The sequence below is a fragment of the Staurois parvus genome, unplaced genomic scaffold, assembly GCF_062004578.1.
Source record: "Staurois parvus isolate SC_StPar_1 unplaced genomic scaffold, SC_StPar_1.0 ptg000641l, whole genome shotgun sequence".
NCBI lineage: Eukaryota > Metazoa > Chordata > Amphibia > Anura > Ranidae > Staurois > Staurois parvus.
The window spans coordinates 324,529-341,800 of record NW_028318437.1 but is presented as its reverse complement, the minus strand read 5'-3'; the positions used below and the strand labels follow the sequence as shown (position 1 = coordinate 341,800).

General features: G+C 42.3%; 1 protein-coding gene across 2 annotated transcripts in view; it reads left to right on the top strand.

The window, feature by feature from the left end:
- CSTPP1 (centriolar satellite-associated tubulin polyglutamylase complex regulator 1) overlaps positions 1-17,272 on the top strand; it is a 207,323-nt gene that overhangs the window by 104,580 nt on the left and 85,471 nt on the right. The window contains exons 1-2 of one of the 2 annotated variants that reach the window (XM_089693935.1): positions 10,818-10,961; positions 11,737-11,867. In XM_089693935.1, the coding sequence (XP_089550061.1) occupies positions 10,951-10,961; positions 11,737-11,867 (142 nt within the window). In that variant the 5' untranslated portion in view covers positions 10,818-10,950. Of the gene's footprint in view, positions 1-10,817; positions 10,962-11,736; positions 11,868-17,272 lie in introns of those variants that run through there. The other variant, XM_089693934.1, reaches the window with a different exon arrangement.

Sequence of the window (17,272 nt, the reverse complement as noted above, 5' to 3'; positions counted from 1 at the left end):
GATGAATTCTTGGTATGCTATTTTGCATTGTTACAATGGTCCAGCTTGGACCAATACAAACGGATTCCCCCATCCACACAGGCAAGGAGGATGGAGGAATCCTCCCTGCTGTCTTATTTTATTCTGATAGCAGGGACTCCTCCAGAATACACTGATCAGCGCTGCGGCTGCTGATCAAATGAAAATTTTCCAATATCCTGGTGGCAAAAGTCGATTGTTAGATTGATTTCTGTTGAGCGGGAACTGTCATAAATGAAATTCGTACCAGTCTCGGAGAACAAATATTAAGCCATCATTGGCCAGCTTTAAAGAAGGTGGAACAATAACAGATCTACTGGCAAGATCAACAGGTGATACAATTATTTTTCATGGACACAGAAAAATAACAATAGCTGTGTTAATTCTTCTGCCAGAATGCATCATGTACAGTGAAGGAAATACGTATTTGATCCCCTGCTGATTTTGAATGTTTGCCCACTCACAAAGAAATGATCAGTCTAAAAACTGAATGGTAGGTGTATTGTAACACTGAGAGACAGAATAGCAACAAAACATTCAAAAGAAATCCATGTTTAACAAATGATGCACTGATTTTCATGTTCATGAGGGAATTAAGTATTTGATCCCCTATCATTCAGCAGGATTTCTGGCTACCAGGTGTCTTTCATACAGGTAACAAGCTGAGATTAGAAGCAGTTTCTTAAAGGGAGTGCTGCTAATCTCATTTTGTTACCTGTATAAAAGACACTTGTCCACAGGAGCAATCAAACAATCCGATTCCAAACTCTCCACCATGGCAAAGACCAAAAAGCTGTCCAAGGATGTCAGGGACAGGATTGTAGACCTACACAAGGCTGGACTTGGCTACCAAATTATTGCCAAGCAGCTTGGTGAGAAGGTGACAACAGTTGGTGCAATCATTTGCAAATGGAAGAAACACAAAACAACTGTCAGTCTCCCTAGATCTGGTGCACCATGCAAGATCTCACCTCGTGGAGTGTCAATGATCATGAGAACAGTGAGGAATCAGCCCGGAACTACACGTGAGGATCTTGTCAATGATCTCCAGGCAGCTGGGACCACAGTCACCAAGAAAACAATTGGTAGCACACTACGCCAACAAGGATTGAAATCCTGCAGTGCCCGCAAGGTCCCTCTGCTCAAGAAAGCACATGTCCAGGACCGTCTGAAGTTTTGCCACTGAACATCTGAATGATGCAGAGGAGGACTGGTTGAAAATGCTGTTTATGACCCCAAGAACCCCATCCCAACTGTCAAACATGGTGGTGGAAACATTCTGCTTTGGGGGTGTTTTTCTGCTAAGGGGACAGGACAACTGCACCATATCAAAGGGACAATGGATGGGGCAATGTACTGTTGAATCTTGGGTGAGAGCCTTCTTCCCTCAGCCAGGGCATTGAAAATGGGTCGTGGATGGGTGTTCCAGCATGACAATGACCCAATACACACGGCCAAGGCAACAAAGGTGTGGCTCAAGAAGAAGCACATTAATGCCCTGGAGTGGCCTAGCCAGTCTCCTGACCTTAATCCGATTGAAAATCTGTGGAGGGAGGTGAAAGTTCGAGTTGCCAAATGTCAGCCACCAAACCTTAATGACTTGGAGAGGATCTGCCAAGAGGAGTGGGCCAAAATCCCTCCTGAGATGTCTGCAAACCTGGTGGCCAACTACAGGAAACGTCTGACCTCTGTGATTGCCAACAAGGGATTTGCCACCAAGTACTAAGTCATGTTTTGTGAAGGGGATCAAATACTTATTTCCCTCATGAACATGCAAATCAGTGCATCATTTGTTAGACATGCATTTCTTTTAAATTTTTTGTTGCTATTCTGTCTCAGTGTTACAATACACCTACCATTCAATTTTTAGACTGATCATTTCTTTGTGAGTGGGCAAACATTCAAAACCAGCATTGAATCAAATACTTATTTCCTTCACTGTATGTCTTTTATTTTTATTTTGCTTATACTGTAGTTCCACTTTATTTTTATTTATTTTATAGTATGTGGCACTTTAAATTTGATTACTGGAATAATTCATCAGTGTATTTTCTGTTTGATGTTCCTTGAATAGTGGCTGTTCTTGTGGATGAGAATTATTCTTCGATCTGACACAAGCTGCCTCTGAGCTGCCGTGTCGTGTTTATAGAGCATGAATTATCAATTGTCTTCTCAGTGCTGAGCGTTTGATTGCTGTGTCTTTGTTATTTGTGTGGTGTCCTTGTTTTGTTTCAGTCTCATGATAATTTGCTGCACTTTGTATCTCCATGTTTCTTGTTCCTCCTGGAGGGGAGCTGGCGGTTGAACGCCTATTTTCTGTTAGGAGAAATAGTCAAGACTTGTTGGCTTGGCGCAGAGGCTTGAGTAAGACTTGGTAGCTGGCATCCCATGACCTTTTATGTTACATGTCTACAGGTTCCTGGGATTGCTTAAACGATTCTCCTGCCCTGGCGGAGTGCCCACTCCTAATTTCAAAACACTCGGAGACAATGGTGCTTTTTGAAAGACGTTCCTATGCCTGGGGCACGGATAGCTGCACAGGGCACGTTGTACATGCACGGCTTTTATTTTCTGTCCTATCACAGTGCACTGTGTATATCTGTGTCCTGAGCGACGCAGGTGTCTAGGAATTGTATTCCACAAGTACGTTTGCTGATAACCAGGTAACTCTTCTGTTTGGCAGGCAGATCTTAGGAAGGAAAGACTGAAATTCCTGTCCAAAGTGCAGATCTGGCATTGAATATCTGGCTTTTGTACACTGTGTGCTAAAGCTGCTCCACTAATCTAATAACAAATGTCTTCGCTCTTGCAAGTCAAAGATGAAAGTTTTCAGTCTTAAGGGAAAATGCCACCTTATTCACTGTTTTATACACCTTCTTGCATATGTTCCAGAATTGCTTTACGTTAAAGTCCATGAAAACCATAACCGAACGACATTTAGTTTGTTAAATAAAATACTTGTTTTCATCTTTTATCATCCTTTGTGGCATTGCTGATTTCCTGCAGTCTTCTTGAAGCCACTTCCAGTCTACATGCACATCAGTGACAACTTCATGGCATTTCTCAGGGAGGGTTTTCTGACGGTGACAACAGTGAATCTTGCATGTGTAATGTGTTGAAACGATCACCTCCATATATTTATGGAGGAGCAGTGTTGGCACCGTAGGCCTTTTTATTATTATTATTATTATTATACAGAATTTATATGGCAGCAACGCTTTGCAAAATTAAGGGAGCTAGTACAATTACAATAGGATTCAGTGCAGGAGGGTTCAGGGCTCTTGAGAGCTTAAAATCCAGAGGGAGAGGCAAGTGATACAAAAGACATCAAAGTACAGCGAGTAAAATGAGTATTGAACACTTCACCATTTTTCGCAGAAAATATATTTCTAAAGATCTGAACGCTGCTGCCAGACTCATCCACCTCACTAACCGCTCTGTATCCGCTACCCCTCTCTGCCAATCCCTCCACTGGCTCCCAGTTGCCCAACGGATAAAATTAAAACACTATGACATACAAAGCTATCCACAGCACTGCCCCAATTTACATATCTGATCTTATCTCTAAATATCCCCCAAACCGTACACTCCGCTCCTTGCAAGACCTCCTACTCTCTAGCTCCCTTATCTCCTCCTCCCGTGCTCGTCTCCAAGACTTCTCCAGGGCGTCACCCATCCTCTGGAACTCCCTACCCCAATCTATCAGACTATCACCTACTCTACTTACCTTTAGGCGATCATTGAAAACCTATCTCTTCAGGGAAGCCTATCCCGCCCTCTGCTAATTCTGGAATCCTCTACTCTTCCAACCACTCCATCCCCCACAGTTTTACCTATTGTACCACTCACCCCTCCCTCCTAGATTGTAAGCTCCAAGGAGCAGGGCCCTCAATTCCCTCTTGTATTGAACTGTATTGTTACTGTATTATCTCCCACTATAATGTAAAGCGCTGAGCAAACCGTTGGCGCTATATAAATCCTGTATAATAATCATAATAAAGGTGCTATTGACATGACATTTTCAGCACATGTCGGTAAAAACACATGCAATCTATACATACAAAGAACCAAAACAAATAAATTCAGAAATTAAGTTATGATTAATAAATTGGAATGCTTCAGTGAAAAAGTATTAAACACACTAGCTGAAATTTATTTAATATTTCATACAAAATCCTTAGTTGGTAAGCAAAGCTTCAAGATGCCTCCTCTATGGAGAAATTAGTCACATGCATTGCTCGGGTGTGATTTTGGCCCATTCTTCCAGACAAACCTTGAAGGTTCCATGGGCCTCTTCTCTGAACTCTGATCTTTAGTTCTTTCCTTAGGTTTCTATTGGATTCAAGTCAGGTAATTAGCTGGGCCATTCTAGCAGCTTTATTTTCTTTCTTTAAAACCAATTGTGAGTTTCCTTGTCTGTGTGTTTGAGATCATTGTCTTGCTGAAATGTCCACCATCGTTTCATCTTCAAGATCCTGATAGATGGCAGCAGATGTTTATCAAGAATGTCTTGGTACATTTTTCCATTCATCCTTCCTTCAATGACACCAAGTTTGGTAGTATTGTATGCTGAAAAACAGCCCCACCTCATGATGTTCCCACCTGCAAACCTCACTGTTGGTATGGTGTTTTTGGGGTGATGTGCAGTGCCATTTGATCTCCAAACATGGTGTGTATTGTGGCATCCAAAGAATTCAATTTTGGTGTCATCTGACCAGACTATATTCCCCCAGTATTTCACAGGCTTGTCTAAATATTGTGCAGCAAACTTTAAGCAAGCTTCAAAATGCTTTTTCTTTAGCAGTGGAGTCTTGCGTGGTGAGTGTGCATGCAGGTCATGGTGGTTGAGTGCATTACTTATTGTTTTCTTTGAAACAGTCGTACCTGCTAATTCAAGGTCTTTCTAAAGCTCTCCACAAGTGATCCTTGGCTCTTGAGCAACTCTTCTGAGAATTCTTTTCACTCCTTTATCAGACATTTTGCGAGGAGCACCTGGTCGTGGCTGGTTTATGGTGAAACAATGTTCTTTCCACTTCCAGATTATGGCCCCAGCAGTGCTCAATGGAACATTTACAAGTTTAGAAACCCTACTGTAATGCCATCACTATGTTTTTCAATAAGGTTGCGAAGGTCTTGAGTGCAAAAGTCTTGTGTGACACCTTGGTAATGAGACACCTTTTTATAGGCCATCAGTTGAAACTGAACCAGCTGATATTAATTTGCACTGACAAGGGGCAGGATTGCTTTCTAATTACTGGTAGAGTTCAGCTGGTGTCTTAGCTTTCCATGCCTTTTTGCACCTCCCTTTCATCCTGTGTCATTCCATTTTTTTACACATAATGTAATTTCTGAACTTTGTTTTGGTTTCTTTGTATATCTGGATTTTATGGGTCGTTACCGACATGTGGTGAACATTTCATGTCAATAGCAGCTTTAGAAAAATATTTACCTAAAAAAATGGTCACATGTTCAATGCTTATTTTATCTGCTGTATATGTGAACCTCACCTTGTAAAACAACCTGTTTAGTTTAACTAGAAATGAAGGGCAAAACATTTGTGTATACAAAAAACATTTTAAATACCCTTTTTCCCCTTCTTTATAAGTGAACACAATCCCTCTGTTCTCAGCTGTATAAGGAGCATAGAGAGCTAGGGGAAGAGAAACAGTAGTACACTCCTCTTCCCAGTGAATGACTGTGCATGGGGGAGGTGCCAGCACAATGCTCTCATGCCTAGTGTGGTCAGTTTTTAATAGGAAAGCAGAGGGACTGGCAGGAACACCAGGGATTTCACACAAAGGAAGCTATACAAAGAGAACAGAATACTTTTTCCTACAAGTACATGGTACATTAGGCACATAACAGGAATATGCAATGTTGCATATTCTGTATTTGTCAGGGATGAACTGACAGAGAATGTAAGAGTAGGAGATAGCTGGATAGATTGGGGTAGGGAGTTCAAAAGGAAGGGAAAGTCTTTAGGGTAGTCCTGGAGATGAGCATGGTTGGCAGTGACAAGGACTCTAGAGAACAGGAAGTCTTGAAGGCAGCAAAGAAGGAGGTTTGGGTGATATTTGGAGATGAGCTGGAAGATGTAGCTGGGGGCAGAGTTGTGAATGGCTTCCTATGTTGTTGCTAGTGTTTTGAATTATATACAATGGGCAAATGGAAGCCAGTGGAAGAATTGCCAGAGAGGGGGTGGCAGATGCTCAGCTGTTGGTTAGGTGGATGAGTCTGGCAGCAGCATTAGTGATAGGATGAAGGGGACTGTGTAGGGGTAGGCCAACAATGAGGGAGTTGCAATAGTTGAGGCAAGACTTAACAAGGGTGTGAACTAGAAGCTTTGATGTGCCGTTGATTATGAAGAAGTATTTTGGAGGTGAAGGTGGCAAGACTTCATTGTAATAGTAATTGGATATGGAGTCCATAGGAGAGGTCAGAGTGAAGGATTACACCAAGCACCTTGGCCTAAGAGGATCGATTGATAACAGTGCTTTTGATCTTGATGAAACATTTGGGGGCAAGGGAGGAATAATATGAGCTAATTTTTGGAAAGATTAGGTTTGAGGAAGCGGTGTTACATCCATGGAGATACAATATGTCCATTAGTAAGTTAGCGGGTTGCAATGGCTTGTAGACACGATAAGAAAATCTGATGAAAATTCCCGTAAGACATCCAATCAGTCGATTATCTGATCGTTGGTATACTGCTTTTGACAGGCGATTCCAACTTCTTGGACGACAAAAACCGAGGGTGCAAGCTAGAAATTTTTTATTGTCCATGAACACAATATCCGATTTTTCATTCAATGTGTACAGCAATTGTATGGAAATAATTGAATTGAAAAAAAATGATCAGATGCATAGAACAACCTTACGCTTCCTCTTCTACATAGTTATTTTTGTTTGCAGAAAATTTTCTTACATGTCAATACCATTCCGACTACATCATGATATACTTTTGTGGAAAATCAAACGATCGGCCGTCCGATTTTCTCATAGTGTGTACTAGGCTTAAGGGCTGAGCTGATGAAGAGGAGGTGGTAAGGTGGTAATGGGAACTGTGGAAGGTTATCAACTGATTCAGAGAGGATCCTGATTTGGACTGCAACCCCCCCCCCCCCCCCCGTCTCTATAATATGAACGGTTTTGTCTTGTAGTTTACAAGAGAGAACTGGTGAGAGCTGATAACATTGTGATTTTAGTTCAGTACACAGAAAATTGTACATTACACTTCTGGCGTGACCAACCAGTATTTTTCTGTACTTGCAGAAGAGGTTCTTAGGCCTGATTCACAGCTGTGCAGTGTGTCCTAAGTGCATTTTACATGCGGGTTTTAGGTACCAATGAACTTTATATAACATATTATGATGAAAGTGCATGAAAGATCACACCACACCAAAAATGCACTGGAGTGAAAAGGCTCTTACCCTTATAAAAGAAAACTAATGCAGCTATCACATTTAAGGGCTGGTAAGCTGCATTATAATAGTTTTGTTCTGTTTTTATACATTTTAGATTAAGTTAGGTTTCAGGGGGTTAAGCGTTAGGATTCGATTAAATGCTACTTAATGGTAAATTTAGGGATAGGTTTGGTTTTAGAACTTAGATGATGAAGGGGTTATGTATTAGGGCCAATGTAAATGGAGGTTGTTATCAAACACTGCCTTTTGCATTCAAACTCTGCTCTTCTCAACGCATGTGTTCAAGCCCAAAACAGGAGAGAGGCTGAGTTTGAACTGCAATTTCTGCAATATAATCTACCTTCAAAAGAGCCAGATGTGTGAAAGAAATGCAAAGAAGGCCTTAGAACTGTCATCCACGCTGCCCTTGTTGGAGTAAATCTGCTGACCTGCTTTTGACGTGCACGTCAAATACATGTTCAAAACAGGAAAACAACACTTACCTACACAAGCCCTTAGGGTCAGTGTAAAGGTTAGGGAATTGAAGGTGTCTGGGTGCGTTGCCTTTATAGCACAAAGCACTGACCTGCAAATTCCTGCTATACAGTCATATACAGTGAGGAACAGAAGTATTTGAACACCCTGCGATTTTGCAAGTTCTCCCACTTAGAAATCATGGAGGGGTCTGAAATTCACATTGTAGGTGCATTCTTACTCTGAGAGACAGAATTAAAAAAAAAATTCAGGAAATCACATTGTATGATTTTTAAAGAATTTATTTGTCTTGCACTGCTGAACATAAGTATTTGAACACCTAAGAAACAGCAAGAATTCTGGCTCTCAAAGACCTGTTACTGTGCCTTTAAAAAGTTCACCTCTACTCCACTCATTAATCTAACTTAGTAGCACCTGTCTGAGCTCTTTAAAGACACCTGTCCACCCCACAGTCAGTCAGATGCCAACTACTACCATGGGCAAGACCAACGAGCTGTCAAAAGACACCAGAGACAAAATTGTGGACCTCCTCAAGGCTGGAAAGGGCTACGAGGCAATTGCCAAGCAGCTTGGTGAAAAAAGATCAACTGTTGGAGCAATTGTTAGAAAATGGAAGAGGCTAAAGACGACTGTCTGTCTCCCTCAGACTGGGGCTCCATGCAAGATCTCACCTCGTGGGGTATCACTGATGATAAGAAAGGTGAGGAATCAGCCCAGAACTACAAGGGAGGAGCTGGTCAATGACATGAAGAGAGCTGGGACCACAGTTTCAAAGGTCACTGTTGGTAGAACACTACGCCGTCATGGTTTCAAATCATGCATTGCACGGAAGGTTCCCCTGTTCAAGTCATCACATGTCCAGGCCCGTCTGAAGTTTGCCAATGACCATCTGGATGATCCAGAGGAGGCATGGGAGAAAGTCATGTGGTCAGATGAGACCAAAGTAGAACTTTTTGGTCTAAACTTCACTCGTCGTGTTTGGAGGAAAAAGAAGTATGAGTTGCATCCCAAGAACACCATCCCTACTGTGAAGCATGGGGGTAGTAACATCATGCTTTGGGGGTCCTTTTCTGCGAAGGAGACAAGACAACTGCATTGTATTAAGGAGAGGATGAATGGGGCCATTTATTGTGAGATTTTGAGCAACAACCTTCTTCCCTCAGTCAGAGCATTGAAGATGGGTCGTGGCTGGGTCTTCCAACATGACAACGACCCGAAGCACACAGCCAGGATAACCAAGGAGTGGCTCCGTAAGAAGCATATCAAGGTTCTGGAGTGGCCTAGCCAGTCTCCAGAGCTAAATCCAATAGAACATCTTTGGAGGTAGCTGAAACTCCGTGTTGCTCAGCGACAGCCCCGAAACCTGACAGATCTAGAGGAGATCTGTGTGGAGAAGTGGGCCAAAATCCCTGTTGCAGTGCAAACCTGGTCAAGAACTACAGGAAACGCCTGACCTCTGTAATTGCAAACAAAGGCTTCTGTACCAAATATTAACACTGATTTTCTCAGGTGTTCAAATACTTATGATCAGCAGTGCAAGACAAATAAATTCTTTAAAAATCATACAATGTGATTTCCTGAATTTTTTTTTAAATTCTGTCTCTCAGAGTGGGAATGCACCTACAATGTGAATTTCAGACCCCTCCATGATTTCTAAGTGGGAGAACTTGCAAAATCACAGGGTGTTCAATTACTTCTGTTCCTCACTGTATGTAGTCTGATGTTATTGATTTCATTACAGTGTAATATGTAATACATGCACATTTCCATGTGTTTAATCCCTTTAAAGACATTGCAAGAACACAAAATGAACCATTGATCTTCCAGAAATGCACTTGGTCCTTATTTTCTTTTTGTGGGATGACAACACATGACTTTTCTGAACTGAAAGTGCACAAACTGGTGTTAGCCCTGTCTCTAGTAAACTGCAGAATCCCCCCCTCCATCTCCCAATCTCGACAGCATAGTGGGGGGAAATCTTTTGTATTCCAAGACAAGACCTGGGAGGGTTGATTAGACTCCTTGATATAACACAAGCAGGATGAACAAGGCACAAGGAGGCTCTGAGTTTCTGGAAGGATCAACAGGTATTTATTTATTAAGATATAACTAAAGTATTTCAGTTATTTATTTAACAGAATAAATAAGAGACGCTAAGTTAAGTGTTAAGTACACTTTAAAGTGTATGTTAACTCTTAAATGAATATTTAGGTTATACGGTACTTTAGTAATACACTGTCTGGTGCATGTTGCTTCTTTTTCCACTACACCCTCATTTAGTAGCAAATACCTGGTGATCATTCTAGTCCCTGTATTCCTGTTGCAATTTGAACACGTCAAGCACGGAAGCAGATCCTTGCTGGTGTGGTCAGTTTACAGTCTCGAGCTTGCTGTTTAGAACCTCAGGACAGTATGTAGATACGCTTTGCTACCAAGCACCCTGACCAGTCCTGCTCTACATCATTGAGAGCAGCTCTTCCCACTCAGGGGCTTATTTACCACAAGACAAACAAGGCATTTGCCTAGGGCAGCATTTTTTCAGGGGGTAGCTGCATTTTTCAGGGGGACAGCGCTGCCTCCAAAAGAAGGGATGGAAGAAAGGACACACGTAGCATGGGGACCAGGTGGGATCTGAGAGAGGCTGCGGGCTGCTTGAGGTGTATGCAGAGCCTGACTCTTTTTCCCGGGGATGTCCGGAGCTATGAAGGTGAGTGTCTTCTCTCTCGCCAGGGTGCAGGGGGGTTGCCAGTGTATGGGGGGCAGTGGTACTGGAAGACTCTCTTGGGTGGGGTGTTGTTGGTCAATGTCAGGCTCTTATTGTGGGGGAGGGAGGTGTTTGTCAGTGTCAGGGTCTCTCCGTGGGAGGGGGGTGGGGCAATTTTTGTGTTGCCTAGGGCAGCACGAAACCTAAATACACCACTGTTCCCACTGTCCTACATGTCAATGCAATGCGGATACATCCCCATCCCACCACTGCTCCCCTTCAAAACTCAGAAAGATGGAAAGAAAGGGAAGGTAGTGTAGCCACGTGACCATGGAAAAAAGGTATGTACAGTAAATGTCTTGTTTAAAAAAAAAAAAAAGAGAAATTTTATTTTATATGTATATATGGCTTTCAGCAGGAATGCGGGAGAACACCTCCAGCACTGAATGTATGTAATTCCAAGGGATGCTGGAGGGTCTATTGATGCTGGTAGCTGGAGGGGATCTATTTTTGCTAGGGGGGGATTGGGGTCTATTCTATTGTTGCTGGTGGGGGGGTCTATTTTAGCTGGGGGTGGGTCTTATGTTGCTGGGGATCAATCATTGCTGGGAGGAATCTACAGTTGAAGGAGGAGTCTATTGATGCTGGCTGTTGGGAGTCTATTGTTGCTGGAGTGGATCTGTTATAGCTGGGGTCCATTGTTGTTGGGGGGCCTATTGTTCCTAACTACAGGGGATCCATTTTCTTGTTATCAATAACACATTCCATAAACATTACTTAGCACTAGAAAATTATACTTGGTTCTGTTTTTTCTAAAAGGGGTAGTACTGTGAGGTGGTTAGGGGGGTGGAACCAAGGGATGGTACTTCAGGGTTGGCCGGGGGCAGAGACAAGGGATGACTTGGAAGGGGGGAGTTTATGCACCTATTCTCTGAGAGAACAAAAAAGTCATATATAGTGTGTGTGTGTGTATATATATATATATTCATTTTAAACCATATATTGTCCTTTGCTTTCCCTGACTTCACCAATTCTTTAAGCAGTTAAATAAAGTACTTTGTATCACTATCACTTTCATCATCAGTTAACCTGTGTCTGTTTCTCTCCCCCCCGCAGTTTCTCCAGTGTGTCTCAAGGCACCCATGTCCTGTTCAGAGAGTACTCCTTTGTTCAGTGCACCCCTCATAACCGGGCGTCCTTTCTACGACTCTTCTGGAGATGCTTCAGGACAATTGCTAAGAATGGAGGTAAGATGAGAGAGACAATGGGGTGTGTGTGGGGGGGTTATTATTTATACATTGCTGGTAGAAGAGATGCTTTGATGTAGCTTCCATCTGCACTGACAATCCCGCAGTGGGGGGTTCAGTAATCTAAAGCTTTGTCCGCTTTAGAAGGATTTTATGAATTCTTCATCCTGTAATGAGGCAATATGGCCATCTAAAGTGAACACATGATGGGAATGTCAATGGCTTGTTTACAATTCATCAGTTATGTTTTCTTTAAAGGGCCAGAAAAATAAAATAAAAAAAAAGAATTTTTTTTTTTTAAATCGCTATTTATCCAAAATATGAAAGTACCCAACTCTATACAACGACTGAGATATTTTTGTTGCTTTATTAGCTGCTGTGTTACACTAATGGATGTCTCGCATTGACAGTGGGCAGTCTTGTTTTTATGAGATATCTGCTGGGTGTTTGACAGCATCATTTCCATTGCATTGCCTTCATTGTATATATCTTTTCTTTTTTATAATGGACTAAGGGCTCATGTTCACTACAGCTGATAAACTCACGTTTAGGAACTGTTCAGCGTTTTTTTTCAGCAGCCCCTGAACTCATCCTATTGTTTTCCTATGTGTCCATGTACATATCTTCCTTTACAGTCATTTTCAGGCAGTTGAGTTTACAGTCGTTTTTTTGAACGCAACAAAGTTGCATTCAGACGTCAATTTTATCAGTGTTTCAAACGCAAAACACTTGTAAACGCGGCAAATCGCGTTTATAAGCGTTTGCGTTTGAAATTTTTTTTTTTACTCTTCCTGTTCCCAATGCTGTCCAGAGCCTTTTTTCATCATGAAAAATACATGCAAAGCGTTTTCAAGGTGCTCAGATGGACAAAACACTGAACACAGGATGTTCCTACCAAGCTTGTCACACATTGTAATGACCACCTCTGACCTCTTCCACCCTTGGAAACAAAAGATATGTTAATGACCATTCACACCTCAAATTCCTCCTGAAGACCCCCTGCCAGGTGACCTTAATGACTCCCTCCACCAGACACCTTTCCCACCCTTGGAAACAAAAGAAATGTTAATGAGCAACTCACACCTAATTATCTCAACACATGCTGCTGTCTCTGCTTCTACTCTCTGTATTTCTCTGAAACAGTCTGAAATAGTTAATAATTTACTACTTTTCAGTGCATTCTGGGCATTTGAGAGGTTCTCCTGTGCTTATCTTTAAAAAATGCTTATAAACGCAAATGCGCATAAACGCGTTATGCAAACGTGGCTAAGCAGACGTTTTTGAACCTACGTTTTCCAGCAGTCAGTTTCCGTCGTTCAGTAAAGTCCCATGTACATGGGGCTTAAAACCTTTTCACCATTTGTCCTTAAATGTCATAAAAACGTCTTATGGCTTCAAGCCCATAAAGGTATATTAGCTTCAAAGTCCTCAAGCATGTGAATACGGCATATATTTCACAAATGGGTCAGTTTTGGGTTCAGGTAAAATTTCTGTACGCTCGTGCACAGGTAAACGCCAATGCACATGAGCATCAGCCTTTACAAAAGTACAGGACTGTACAGCCATTCACTTACATGGCTTGTTGTACACGCCACTTGCAGCTCTCCAGGACTGAGGAAACTTTCTATGAACTCTTATAACTTATTTTTGATGGTCCTTCTATGGCAGTTGCTTGTGTTTTCTATGTGATAGTTGGACAGGAAGTCAACAGCTAAATAAATCTCATTGTGAAAATGTGGGCATGGATTTTTTGGGAACCTTGAATTTCAGCATATGACCATTATAGCCATTACTAAAGGTGTGACAATATTTAATTGTCTTATCTAGGTTTAGGGGTTAAACCCCAAATACAGTTTTGGCAATGCACCCAATCTGCCACCCCCCCCAAGTATTTACATTACATAACTGTACATTTTTGTAAATACATTCTTTTTTTTCCAAAGTGTCTTCTAGTTAATTATGTGATGTGCATGGTCCTCTTCTTCAGCAGTGAGTGGTCTTTATTACTGATGAAAGTGGTGCTCTGTCAGTACTGTACTGTGAAACCAGGCTGACATGAAGACGCACCCCCAGGGGGTGTTTCCTTGACTGCCTGAACTCAAGTGGGTTGAATGTTGCTGGATGCCATTCATTCAGAAAGGTCAGCAACAGTGGTATAGATTAGCGGTATGTTATTGGAGAGCAGCACCAAATAGGGTTTTTTTTTTTTTTTTAAAGGTTCTGAGCAATGTATTTATATTTTTTTCTGAAAGAAAGAGTTCTGCTTTGGGTTTAATTGAGTACCCCAGGTTATGAGGTAGGCTTGAGGGTTGAAGTGTGCCTCTTGAAAGAAATTTAATTAAGCAGCCCTAAAAACTAGTAGTGAAGAGGTGTGATGCATATAATCTAAAGCGTAATTTAGGGAATATGTATTTTAAAATGTAGATCACGGCAGGGGCGGACTGACCATGCGAGAACTCGTGTACACAGTGTACACTGGATCACAGTGTACATAGTGGAGCATTATAGAGTATACAGTATAATGTATATTGTAAAGCGCTGAACAAACTGTTGGCGCTATATAAATACTGTATAATAATAATAATAGTGTACAACTGCCATTCTCAACCAGAATTCTGTGGAACCCTGGAGCCTCTCCAGATGTATCTAGTGGTTCCTTGATGATTATTCCATAGTTCCAGGACTAAAGCCACTTGGCAAAGCCTAAGGCATGATACCGATGATCTTTTTAGGTCTCTGTAAGGGTTGCATACTTCCTAATGACCACCAATGTAAGAGGCATTTTTGCCACTGGCCCCTGGCAAATTAGTTTTGGCTAAGGGCTCCTTGAAGCGGGACTCCACCCAAAAGAGGAAGTTCTGCTTTTAAGGCTTCGTCCCCCGTTAAGAATTGGCACCTTTGGGGAGCAGTTGGGGTGTACCCGCTCCCACTTCCGCTGCAATCGCCTAGTTAAGTGGAAGTTGTTCTCCCCCCTCTCACCCCGTAGTCCTCTGGGACATGTGACAACTCCCAGAAGACTACGGGAACATTCACAAAGCGCAGCACTACTCGTGCATGCGCAGTGGGCACCCGACTGTGCAGCTGCAAGCTGTCACAGACAGGTGCCCACACTAAAGATGCCGGCAGCATCGGGGACACAGGACAGCCGGTGAACCTGTCTGGTGTGAGGACACCATGGGATCGAGGGACAGGTGAGTATCTGTTTTTTAAAAGTCAGCAGCTAAAGTTTTTGTAGAGAAGAGAGACAGCAGCGCCACTCGAGGGCTCAAGGAGTAGCAGAGGGGCGCAGGGAGGGAGGCTCGCAGTGAGATCATCCCTGCAACCCTCTGCTACTCCCCAAGCCCTGGACACCACCGGAGTGGTGGGAAAACACCCAGAGTGCGGCCAAAGGACCTGATGCGCCCACTGGACCTCCACCACTTGCCATGCCTACCTGTTATCTATCTATGCGAGTGCAATTTTACTATTAAATCTGCCTGATTTTAACCATCTACACTTAGAATGGCACTGCTGTCTCTCTTCTCTGCCTGCATTAGGAGTATCTACAAGCTCTTACAGCCGGCTGCCTCTTCAGACAAGTCCATACTACTACAAGCCCCCCACTACAGATGGACTTGGACACCACCTCCACATGGACCTTCTACTAACCCCCATTGCTGATGGTCCATTCCCAAACGCACACAGGGTAGATGCATCTTAGCGCTCCCTCCCCCCACTCAGCTAAAGTCTTTGTAGCTGCTGACTTTAATTTTTTTTATTTTGATTAGACCTCTGCTTTAAAATTATTTTTAGTAGGGAAAAAGGTTGAGCAAGGCTGATGTACAAAGTGGAGTAGTAGGATGTGTGCAAAGTAAAGTACAGTGTACACAACTGAATATTGTGACGTATATACTGTATCATACTCAGAACTTAGTTCATCATGGGAGGGGTTGTGCCACTGCAAGATGTGGAGATGGGAATCCCAGGTCATATACTGTAAAAAAACGAATGAAGGGATTGCCATTGGGTGGCCTGGCCAGTTCACTGGTCCTGAGAATATTGCATTTAAATGGAACCCATAGGCAGGTAGGTTGGGTTTCCTGTAAACATTTTGGAAACGCAGTTTTGGATTTCATCTGATGTGTTTTTTCAATCCTTTTAACATAAAGCTTCTCACTTTTCATATAGTTGCGAGACCCCTTCGCGAATTGCGAACTCCTATTTTACAACAAACAGGGTTCAGTGAGCGCTTACAGAAAAGAAAGCAGCTAGTACACTAAAAAGGGAACCATATAACCTTCTAAGATGCTCATGAATATGTAGTGCAGCGCTATAAAAATCATAAAATAAAAATTAAAAAACATAAATGCAATCAGGATAGCAAAGTATCAATATAAAGTGCATATATAAGTAGTGTCCTTAACAGGATGTGAAATACTGATAAACAGCCAAAATCCTCTATGAATTATAATAGGCAGTAATAGTCCCATAGGTGGTAAAGATGGTGGGAACACAAAAAACGACTGAAAACAGGTGACTCGATTAATCCCAGTACCACGTGTAATCCGGTGTCGTGCGGGAGTAACGGGTAAATTGCACACTCATCAGAGGCGCAATATACATGCACATTCAAATGTAACAGAGGTCCCCTCAATCCTGGATAGGATGTAGCCTGGAATGGATGCCTCTTCAGTGGATTATAGTGATGGTACTTCTAGAGGTCCCCTTTAAGCCTTGGCTACAAACGGGGTCTGCTGGGTACAGCTGTCCTCGGGGCCATGGGCTGGTCACCTGGGTGTCCTAAGGGGGTTAAGTGCTCGATGTGGAGCAAAAAATAGTACCCATAGTGTAGTATTTTTATCTTAAAATAAATAGTTTATTGAAATTATAAAAAATTAAAACACACTTAAGGTACTGAAAAAAACGATCAATTCCAATATATGAAGGATGCAATGAATTGTGAATGCAGCATCAAAACTGTAGTGTACACTAACCAGTTGGTAGTAAACGGTGGCCGCTGGACCCCCGTGATCCGGCGGCGTTATGTCTCGCCGTGCTGGGGCTCCTCCTTGACGCTCGTTTCGTATCACACGTACATTTTCAAAATGGGTGTGCACCTTCTATTCCTATTTTACAACAGACTGATTCGTGAGACCTGGAGGAATGGAATTGTGTCTGTGTTGCTCAGATGGAATTTTCTTTTTTGGTATTTCTTACACTGCACTAAATAATGGCAGCTTTCATGTGGCGGCCACAGGCAAATCCTGAACTTTCCTTCCCTTTGGTAATTACACCCGAGGCCCAAAGTTTCTCTTGGTTATTTTAGTATTAGATTTACATCTCCTTGTGGCTTGACCTTGTACCATTAGTTCAGCCATGTATGATTTATCACATCCTTTCTCCAGCTGTCAATCTTTGTTTGCAAT